General features: G+C 33.6%; 1 protein-coding gene across 20 annotated transcripts in view; it reads right to left on the reverse strand.

The window, feature by feature from the left end:
- Positions 1-12,031, reverse strand: part of RBM26 (RNA binding motif protein 26) — an 86,721-nt gene that overhangs the window by 25,415 nt on the left and 49,275 nt on the right. For 16 of the 20 annotated variants that reach the window (XM_047870625.1, XM_047870616.1, XM_047870608.1 and 13 more), the window contains exons 14-17: positions 10,889-10,960; positions 3,153-3,278; positions 2,702-2,776; positions 894-1,061 (exon numbers count right to left, since the gene is read on the reverse strand). In XM_047870625.1, coding sequence (XP_047726581.1) covers positions 894-1,061; positions 2,702-2,776; positions 3,153-3,278; positions 10,889-10,960 — 441 coding nt within the window. The remainder of the gene's footprint in view (positions 1-893; positions 1,062-2,701; positions 2,777-3,152; positions 3,279-10,888; positions 10,961-12,031) is intronic. The other 4 variants (XM_047870656.1, XM_047870648.1, XM_047870643.1 and 1 more) reach the window with 1 other exon arrangement.

Here is a 12,031-nt window from a genome sequence, read left to right on the forward strand (position 1 = left end):
ACACCTAACTTTACCAAATTGATAACATAACCACAGAAAGAAAAAAAAAAAAAAGTAATCCTAGGCCACAGTTCTGACTCTATATGCTTAGTCGAATATACAGTGAACTTTTAAAGAATACAAATAAATTTTGAATCTTTTACTTAGTCGTTGGAAGTGGGCTTCTTGTAGCAATTCTGGAACTATTTGGAATGTATTAAATGACTGTGCAAATGAGTACCGTACTGGTGTTAGTGGGAAGCAAGTTGTCATTATGGGAACGGAACACGAAGATAAAATATGGAATAAGGAGGAAAAGAACCCTGGGGTGTTGGATTAGAATCAGAAATATCAATATGAACTCATGATTCTACACATGTATGTACATACACACAACACCAAGTATAAATACTATATAACTCTGAAGTTTTTAAAAAATCGCTTATCAGGTGAAATTATCTTCCTTCCTTATTTATATCTAATGGATTGATCTATCTAAATTTCCCTCCTTTTAATCAATTCTATATAATGCTGTCAAAATGTTACTTTTGTTTATTAACCTTTTAGACTAGGAACTTACAAAGTTCAAACTCCTCAGTCAAGTATTCATCAAGCATTCAAGTACCTGTATCACTTTGTCCTCAAGATATCTTTTTAATTATTATTATTATTATTATTATTATCCATAAATATTCTAATTATGGACTTTTCCAACTGAAATCTAAAAAGTTTAAAAGATGAATAGAGTTTTGTTTGTATATATTTACTATTAATTAATGGAGGGAAAAATGTTAGCATGTAATAGTCAGATTTTAAGCAAAGGTTATTACCTAAAAGGAAAACAATGTTAAACAATGCAGCACTGTAATGTTTTCAGTAAGTAGTAATATGAATAACAACATAAATTAAAATACCTGAGTCTTGGTTTTTATACTCTTTGGAAGACAACGTCCAGGAGAAGCAGCTTTGACCTCATCTTTCAACTTGGTAATATTTTTTGTCAAAACTTCTAAAGTTTTCATTATTTCTGCTTTATCTTCAGACTTCATTGCTTTGTTTTTCTCTAGTTTTGAAATTAACATCTGCCAAATTTTTAAAAAAAGAAAAACTAAGATACACAAAGTAAACATAGCAAAATAAATATAAAAATAAGTAACTACTAGTTTTAGTTTACATATTCATGGCAAGGCTTACAACCACTAAGACAGCAGAACAGATTTGGTGATGCTATCTCAACTCAAGCCTTAATCTTGGCACATTTTGTGAAGAATTACATTGCCACTGGTCTCTCAGAATGTAAGTTCAAAGAATACAACCTTAAGAAATTCAACTGAAAAGCTGTCGATTTGAAGCAATACTTCAAAAAGTAATACTTTTACTTTCTAATGTATTTGTGGGTATTATGGTCTCTAAGTATTCCCACTCCAAATGTAGTCTACAACCCAGAGAGACACACAGAAGTTTTATGGTTCCCTTCACATAATGAGATCTTAAAACAATTAATTACTTTCTTTGTCACAGGGAATAGGAACTGGCTAACGTATGAATGGTATCGCCAACGTGGACAGGAAACAAAAGATAAACAAGGTAATATGGGGTGAAAGATACCACATATTATAGGTTTTATGAGTCAAGGTAGCTTCAGGTTTTGGTGTCAAGTACTGTGATTTCTTTATCAAGTACTGTATACCCAAATTTAAATTAGAAAAGATACATTTTAAGCCAACATGTAAAAAGTTTGTGTTTTTAATATTTTGAGATGCCATAACCTTTATTACGAGACATAATCAGGAACTGGCACTAATTAAATGTCATAACCTAGAGCAACAATGTACAAAAGAAATACTGTAAGCCACATAAGTAATTTTACATTTTCTAGCAGCCACATTAAAAAGATTAAAAAAAAAACAAAAAACACCCAACCAGTAAAGTCAATTAATACTGTATTAAACTCAGTATATCTAAAATGTTATAAGCTTCAACAAAAATTATTGAGACATTTTACTTTTCTTCGTATTATGTCTTTGAAATCTGGTATGTATTTTTTTAAAAAAAATTTTTTTAATGTTTATTTTTGAGACAGAGAGAGACAGAGCATGAATAGGGGAGGGGCAGAGAGAGAGGGAGACACAGAATCTGAAACAGGCTCCAGGCTCTGAGCTGTCAGCACAGAGCCCGACGCGGGGCTCGAACCCACGAACCGTGAGATCATGACCTGAGCCGAAGTCGGACACTCAACCGACTGGGCCACCCAGGTGCCCCTATATTTTATATACTTACAGCACATATCAGTTTGAACTTGGAACATTTCAAGTTCTCAAAAGTTGGTTGTAGCTATTCCCTACCCCACTGGACAACACAAAAGTAGAGGATCCCAAGAAAATTAAAGAAAGGTACATATCTCAACACTGAGAAAAAGTTTCCAATTCACTATCTGTTGACAAACTACTGTGCAGCAGCGTATCTGGATAAACATTCCTTATTTCTACTTCGCCGGCCACCACAGTTCCTTTAAACCAATATAATCCCCAGTTCACCATTTAATGTATGCTCTTCATCCCCAATACACATTAATCAACTGACATACACATTATCATTTATATAAATTTCAGTGTTACCCTTATCAATTTAAAGTTTCTTAAAAGTAACTATATAGTGTGAGATTAAATTTACTCAAAATTATAACATCTATATTTTGCCAAATCTAGCTTAAATATTTTACCTTCTGTGTTTCAATGTGCTTTTCTAAAATTTCTTGTTTCCTTTTCCTTACATCCTGCTGAAGTTTCAGTGCCTCCTAGAGAAAGATATCAAAATATCACTAGTATACTTACTGTTTATTGTTCTGATAAACAGATATTCCAGAGAAGACAAATGGTTGTGGATGCAGAAGCTTGGCAATAACAATTAAATGCAAAGTTTTGGTATGCAAAAGTTAACTATGTATGTAAGTTCCTAAGACCAATCAAGAGAACCTTTTGTCCCCCTTCCCAAATTAATATTTACTGCTCTACAATGAAAAATAAAAGTTCAGTGGCAGCCAACATACACTTTTCTTTTAGCTCTATTTTGTGATAACCCTTAAAAAAAATACACACACACACACACACACACACACACACACAGAAAAGCTTTCCTACATGCAAATTTTGTACACTGCTAACTGTATTTACCTGTTTTTTTTTCTGTGCTTCATTATTATCAACTGCAGAGGTGGAAACAAGTAAGGTTTTCTGTGCAGCCTTCAAAGCAGCTGGATTATATACTGTTTTAGTTAGGCCAGTAGATGTAGACAACACCTACCAATACAAATTCAGTTTCTTAAAAAATGTACCAAGCATTCATGATTACCTATCTTGTTTTCTATAAAACTCAATTTTAAAACACTTTTGTCAAAATTCAGTACATTGAAATAAATGTATTATATACATATAATAACTAAAGCACATTTAGTGATTTGAAAGGAAGGGTATGAATGAGGCTTAAATTATAAAAAAAATTAACAGAATATACCTATAGAAAAAAAAGAACATACAAAAACTTCAAATCAAGAAAAAAACACTGACGTGATATAGTCACAAAGCCCTAATCATTTATTTCTTCTACCCAGATCCTTCCATGAAATTTTATTCCTACAGTTACTCAAATATTTAATAAAAATCATCTGATGATATATTAATTTATGTGTCTCTCTCCCTGTCTACAAAACCATGTTTTTCTCCTCTTTGTGCTTTTTCTAGTACCTAAACCTTATTACCAATAATTATGAGACCCTGGTTAACTTTAGGCACTTTTTTGGGGCCTCAGCTTGCTCATCTCTAAAATGAGAATGTTTAAGTTGATGGCATCTAATGTCCTTACAAATTCAAAAATTCATTCCATGAGGGTAGGGACGTTTGGCTTGGTTTATCACTCTATCTTCAGTGCCTAAAACAGTGCCAGGGCACGTAGTCAATACTCAATGAACACTTTTGCACCAAATTAAACTGAAATGATGATAGATCAGGATGGACAATCTTTTCTACACAAGGGTCAACTCAAGAAAATAAACTGTACAGGCTACCTTTTTTATCCTTCAAAAGCAAAAAGTTGTAGGTTCAATGGAGTGGTTAGTTACTGGTTCTTAGGAGTTTAGAGATCCCTTAAGGGAAATCCATGAATGTTATAAAAACTAAACATGGAACCATATGTGTGAACAGTGTAACTTTCCAGAGGAAAAGAAGTTTCCAAAGAGTTAAGGGAGTTCATGACCTAAAAGAGGTTAAAGGAACTACACAAACAAGATTATCAATGAGAAAAAGAGCCCACCGTTTTAGCTAGTAAAATGTAAACATCCAGGTCTATTAGAGAAGTAACAAGCAGACACTATTTTCTAATCATCTATCATACAGTTAGATTAGGGAACATCACAAAGAATAGGCAATTCATCACTGTTCTAAGTATTCAAGAATGTTTTAGCCTCCATGTGAAACAGAAATCTAGAATACTGTTGGGGTGCCTGGGTGGCTCAGTGACCAACTCCTGATTTTGGCTCAGGTCATGATCTCACAGTTATGAGTTTGAGCCCTGCATCGGACTCTGCAGGCAGTGTGGAGCCTGCTTGGGGTTCTCTCTCTCCCCCTTTCTCTCTCTGCCCCCATACCTTGTTCTCTCCACCCCCCCCCCCTTCAAAATAAATAAACTTAAAAAAAAAAAAAAGCTTAGAATACTATTATACTGGTTGCATGCAAGGCAGATGATGTTTAAAAATAAAAGTTCTTTATAATACTTGACATATATCAAATCTGGTAATTTTCTTATATAATGAAAAGTAATACCCTGACATCACTAACAAATAATGAAATTGTTGCATTCAGTAAAATATGGAGTAAATCTAGAGTTACTTTGCAGTCTGACTTCAGTCACTGTTCTCTGTAACACTAGAGGCAAATTTCTTCCATGCTACCTTACCATACTACACAATGTTAAACTGCAGGATTGTACAAGGATTAGATAGTAACTTCATAAAGAGAGAAACACAACATTATATGCTAAAGACAGAGTTTGAGTGTCTCCTAAACTTTTCTTCACGAGGGTTCCAAGACAAGTTGAAAAGTTGAGTATAGAAAAGATTTCTATACTCAAATAAGTTGGAAGTAACGAATATCATAACCCTATCTTCTAGTTTCAAAATGTCTATTACCATAAAAGTTGTGAGAGAGCCTGAAGTAAAGAAACCCTTGTAATGCAATCTGTTTAATTCAGCATTCCTTAATTTCAGTACACTCCTTTTTCAAAGTATACTTATTAACTAATATCAGGCTAAGTAAGAAGTGGTGATTCAAAGTAAATAAAAGTATATGACAAGCCTCCTTTAAAAGTATCCCACTTCCTTGTTTTATCTAGAAACTTCCCTCTGTACAAACAGAACATCAGCTAACATATTTCATTGAGCTCAAGACATCACTATGAAACACATTATGATAATAAACCGCTATTAAAGACGAAAAGGGTGCCAATTATAACCATGAGCACCAATACCGTAAGATATTCAAGTGTTAAAAAGTGAAAGCAAAATGTCTTAGAAACAATGAACTATATGAATCCAAATACTGCTCAGTATTTGAATCTATTTGATTCCAGAGTTTAGAAAGTAAGAGTATGAATAGCAAGGGACATCTGTATTTTCAAAAGAACAGAGTTGTGATAAAAGAGAAGAAAATCTGTTAAAAATGAAACCAGTGGAATGAAGTAACAAATCCAACAGAAAAGAAGATGCTGCAATTCCGAAGAACAAAGTCAAAGCATAGGCTGTGGCCTTTCAAACAACCACACTGTCTCTATTTTCCAAATGAGTTTCTTCATGTGCTATATTTTTATATATTGACCTTACTGCATTCACCTGTGAATTCCAAAGATTTGTAAATTCTTTTGGATTTTGCACATATACTATCATGTCATCTGTGAGTAAATATAATTTTGTTTCTTCTTTTGCCACCTTTATACTGTTTATTTCATTTTCTTGCCTTACTGAACTGGTTAGGCCCCACCCTACTGAATAAAGTGGAGAATGGATATCCTTTCTCGTTCCTGATCTCAAGAGGAAAAGTATCCAATAATTCACCATTCAGTATGTTAGTAGATAAAATTAAGGAAGTTTCCTTCTATTCCTACTTTGCACATTGTTTATTATGACTAATAAATTTTATCATATGCTTTTTCTACTGAAATAATCTTAAGAGGTTCTTCCCACCCTTCTCCCCCTTAGGTGAATTAAACCAATTTTCAAATGTTAATTCAAACTTGCATTTCTGGAATAAATCCTACCTGGCCAGGATGTATTATCTTTTTTCATATCACTAAACATTTGGTAATATTTAGCTTAGGATTTTTATGTCTACATTCATGAGCTATTGGCTTGTAATTTTCCTTCCCTGTCATATACTTGTCAGGGTTGGTGTCAAAGGTCTGTTGAATTCAAAAGGTGAGCTGAAAAGTATATGCTTCGTTATTAAAATGTACATCACTCATACCTCTTACTTCAAGACAAAAAACAATTCCCTAATAAGAAAGAAGTTGAAATCCATTAATACCTCTTTATCTTATTTCCAATGTAAAATATTACCAGCCATAACTACCATTAGTACTTGTAAAGAAAGAGAAAAACAGATTTTTCTCATGGATAAGAGTGGAAGGGAAAAAAAAAGTGTTTTGTAAAAATTACTAAAAATAGAAGACTTATATATTAAAGTCATCAGTGTTATTTTTTTAATAACTAATGTCCAAGTTGGAATCAAATATAAAAGGAACAGTTACTATGGTTCACTGTGACAATCTAAGCTAGCTCTAACAGGTTTCTACAGCAGAAATGCCTTGTTTAAGTGTAATAAAAAGAGAATATGTGAGGAGTTATGTGTATATAGCTTATTAATACAATTAATGTATGGTCAACTTTTATTATAAGTAAATTATTTTAACAAATCTAAACATTAATATGATATTCTCATAAAGCAGCAAACTGATGTGTTTTTTTCTATAGCAAAAACCAACCTTAATTGGGAATTCTAACGAGAATAGCATTTTACTTTAAAGTTACATTTATAAGGGGCGCCTGGATGGCTCAGTTGGTTGAGCGTCCGACTTCGGCTCAGGTCATGATCTCATGATTCATGGGTTCAAGCCCCGGGTCAGGTCTGTACTGACAGCTCGGAGCCTGTGGCCTGCTTCAGATTCTGTGTCTCCCTCTCTCTTTGCCCCTCCCCTGAACACACTCTGTCTCCCTCTCTCAAAAATAAACATCAAAAAAATATTTAAAAAATAAAGTTACATTTATAAAATATTTTCAGGGATTAACAAGTTTTTTCCCCCAAGAATATAAGCAGCTTAAGAGACAAAGGGATTAAAGAGCTTACAAAAAACATTTTAATGTCAAAGAAAAAAACGTATAGTCAGTAATCAATTGCTGCTACAACAGCTTGATTTCCAAAAAATCTAGCATAGCAAATAATTTTATAGAAATCATATTTCTCCATAAGAAAAATAATCGTAATAATTCTAACTAAATAATCTAGGTAATAATCCTGAGAGAGGTTAATGCATTAAAAAAAAAAAAAAAATCAGGGGCACCTGGGTGGCTCAGTCGGTTAAGTGTCCGACTTCAGCTCAGGTCATGGTCCCACGGTTCATGGGTTCAAGCCCCTCGTCAGGCTCTGTGCTGACAGCTCAGAGCCTGGAGCCTACTTCTGATTCTGTGTCTCTCTCTGCCATTCCCCTGCTCACTCTCTGTCTCTCAAAGGTGAATAAATGTTAAAAATTTAAAAAAAAAAAATCAAAAGTAGGAAATGATCATACATTCCCTTAACCTTTATATTTACAACAGCAAAATTATACAACAAATGCAAATTAAAAAAATCAAAGGGTCACTTAGATGACTGCATTTTATAGCTCATGAAACAGAGGGTAAGACTTGTTCAGGATCATATAGACTGTCAGCTGCTAACTAAACAGCTGAAGTCTCCAAAAGACATGCAATGTTCCTTCAGAATACCACACAATTTCCCTTTCAAAGGTTCCATAGTACATATGTTAACATGTCATAACACAGAGACCAAGATATATTTTCAGATTGCAACAACAACAAAAAAAAGTACTGCTAAGGAACAACAACATCCTGTATCACAAAAGTCTGATACACCTAAAACTGGTCTGACATACAAACATTAAATATTCAAGTGATTAATCACTTGCTTCTTAGTCTTTAGAAGAGCTTTGGGAGATAATCTGGACAGTCTAAGAAGTCTTTTTTCTAGACTAACCAGGATGGTATACACACAAGTGCCACCTTATTCTTGATAAATTGCTCTATCTCTTGACAGGTACTCAAACATCATTTCACTGATCACTCTTTCCAAATAATACCTATTTAACAGCTACTGCAATACCTTAAGATTTAACAGTTATCAATTAGGTTTTAAGTTTCCTCTCTCCACCCTCTCACAAAAATGGAATTCTAGAATAAAGAATCACTCAAGGGTTTACTCAGTGTTGTTCACAGAAAGGGGAAAATCTGTGTATATGTGTACTTCTTTGGTTTAATAACGACAGAAATACCGTATAAATACTAGCTTTGAGTACTACCCAGCCTTCAATTAAGAAGAATAAAAAAAGAATTTAAACAATATTTGATGACGGGAAACATTCTTCTAACCTTCCTAAGACTTCTCTGAAATACTAACCTCTAAGGATTCTTCAGAGAAAACCCCTATAGACTTGGGGAACAGGAACAACCAAGAATAAGCAAAAACAAAACGCTATTCTATAAACAGGTTCCCTGAAGATGACTGAAAGTTACACATTTGTACATTATGGCTTTCCTCAAAAGAGTCTTTACAGTATTTCCTAAGTAATTCTTTTTCACAAACAGCCCACTACCATTAGTGATTTTTCACAAATTTAGTTTTTGGTATCTATATTAGTAAATGTATACTATTGATTCCAAGTTTATATCCCTTTTATCCTAAAGCTATACAAAACACATTTAAAAAAACAAAAGCAGATGCAAACATACCAGAAAGATTCTGTAAAACCTATAATAAGTACACATCAACTTCAGAGTTGAAATCTTAACATAAACAGATGTTAAGCATAAGGTTTTTAGGCCTCTCCAGAATTGCTCAGTACTACACAAAGTATAACAGACTTTATTTTCTTTATTCCTTAGTTACTTATTATCAAGGAAAATAAACCTAATCAAACTAAATATTTAGATACAGCTAAATTCAGTACAATAGATTAATACATGGACAAATTCACAGAAATAAGGAGGCATGATATGGAAAAAAATTGAAGATTTCATAGAATAAAGAGATTTTCAGTCTTTAAAAGAATGATTTGAATCCACTTAAGAGGAAAATGCAATCCAGGAAAATCACCACCAAAAAAAGGAAAAAAAGGCAGGCAAGACTGAGAAACAATGAGCAGAAAAGGGAGCATTAAGGTAGAAAGGAAGGACTAGAGCAGAGGTAACTGCACCAGAATAACTGAGGTCTGATGAACTATAAATCAAGCAGTTATTTAGCCGGGGAAATGAAAGTTTCTGCAAGAGTTAACACTGAAGTGAGTCTCTGAGCAGGATGGTGGTAGTAGAAAGTACAGGAGGAACATGCAGCTAGGATACCACAGCTAAAGGCTGGAAACTGAGGGTGGCAGAAAAAGAGAAGTGGGTGACAAACACAAGTGAATGACTCTTGGGCTTTTGAGACAGTACAACTTAGAAAATGCTGATGTAACTTCCACAGGTTGGGGTACCAGAAATTCATTTATGTGGGAAATGGTCATTTCAGGCACATCACGCCTGAAGTATTGCTGAGGTGCCCAAGATGAAAATCGGATATACAGAATTAGATTCAGATTCAAATTTCTACAATTGCCTTAGTTTAACATGGTAAATAAGGAAAAGAATACACTGAAGAACCAGTGGAGAAAGAAAGTCAGCCATCTCATGGGATGCTGGTCTATGGACGCATGAAGTCAACTTCCTACATAATCTTAATAATGGAAAGAGCCACGGATGTGAAATAGGAGACCCACATTCCAGTCCTGCCTCAAAATTCCTAATGTATCTATCTGAGCCTTACCTTCCTTTTAAGGTGAGGACATAGAAATGAGAAAGACTACCTAATTCTATTCTATAATTCCACATACCTCAAATAAGACTAAAGAACAAAAGCATTCACTCATACCTAAATAGAAAAAAAAAAAAAACAATAACAACACATCTACACTGAACTGTTAGGTACATAAATAGTCTTAATTTAATCAGTGTTTATATCCTCATTTAAAAAAAGAAATGACAAACTGTCAGGCTATGCACAATAGCTGTTAGTAATAAATAAAAAACTTGCATTTACATCATCCTGTCCAGTTAAATACTTTTAAATCAATCATTTATTTAATCCTCACAAACCCCATGAGCAAGACAAATATTACAATCATCATTTTACCAATGAGGAAGAAGAATCAGAAAGGTTAGGAGCACTGCCCAATCTCATGCTGTTAGTATGTGAAGAGCCAGAAACTCAAACTCAGGTAAATTCCTACTTTGTGGCCTTTTCTATTAGGCTGCCAGAGTTTTCAAATCAAAATGCACAATATCTCTAAAGAAATTATAGTAAATAAAAAGAAAAAACAAAAAGAAGGAAGCACATGGACACATACTGAAAGGCAGATATTAAAATGCTAATGCAAAAAGTAAACAAAGGCGGGCAAATAGTTTTCTTTTTCAGCAAATGAAAAGCAAAAGGGTAGGAGTAAGAGGTACAGATACTATTAAGAAGCAAGAGTTTGGAACTATGAAAAAAATTAAAAACTTAAGATGCCACCTGAAAACATTTATGAAGCCAAGACAAACACATCATGCTATTCTTCTTACCTTTTCAGTTGCTGAAACAGATGGCTTTGATACAAAACCCAACCTGTCCTTCACAGATAATTTAGTTACATTCTAAAAAAATTAAAATGGACATATTCAGTGTTTCCCCAAACATATACATCTGTTGGGATTTTGAACATTATGATTCTACTAATTTATACTGACTCTTTTAAGTATTTTGATGTTAATGACAAAAACTTGGGCCATTTTCAAAGTGACAGAAAGAAAACGTGTATGGAAAAACAAACAGTATGCAGTATTACTCAATCATAAAAAATGATGCAGTAAGGTACTTACTAAAAGCCCCCTCCATCAATACAGAATCATAAATTCTTAGAATCCTATGTTGACAAGTAGGAAGTTTGAACATTGTAAATATTAGATGTGAGTATGAGTAATTAAAATATATGACTGCTTCTCGAGCTTAAAAGTAAATGCCATTCTTTCCTAAAGTATGTTTGGTTTGTAGCCAAATATACTGGATCTGGTGATGATTTGAGATCACAGGACTGGGCTTTTTTTTTTTTTTTTTTAGTAACTAAGAATTTATCAATTTCCATTCTGCATGTTTTCATAGAATCTCAATACCTCATGCTTCAGAATTATCTAGGAACACTATTTTAAGGAAGTGGCATCCTATCAACATCCTACCTCTAAACAGCAAATGCTTAAACATCTAGAGACAAAAGAAAGCTAAGTTTCAGATATTTAGGGTGTAGAAACAAGAAACTGCCACTCAAGTGTGGAAGGGAGGGGAAGGGAATGACATGTGGAGAAGAAAATCTGAAAGTCAGGAATAAGTGATGCAAAGTTCGGAGACTGCTGCATATATAACTGGAAACAGGATAGTATCAAAGCATGCTTAAACTTGATGGTTTATCCCTTCCCTTCCCAGAAGCTATTGGTTGAGTTTGGTGTACAATTTTCTCTGGAATAAAATTCTAGTTAAGTAAAAGATGACAGGAAAAATAAGATTTACTACACTGAACTTCATTTTTCAGGGAGTTTTGCTTGAAAAGTACCTCCTCCACAAAGTGAAAGAAAAATAAGTATTAATGAGAGAGAGGAATTTAAAATTCGAATACTATAGGAAAAAGTAGAATATGAAAATGTTATGGTAATGGTAAAAAGAAAATTTACAGG

Source organism: Prionailurus viverrinus, chromosome A1, assembly GCF_022837055.1.
Source record: "Prionailurus viverrinus isolate Anna chromosome A1, UM_Priviv_1.0, whole genome shotgun sequence".
In the NCBI taxonomy this organism is placed as follows: Eukaryota; Metazoa; Chordata; class Mammalia; order Carnivora; family Felidae; genus Prionailurus; species Prionailurus viverrinus.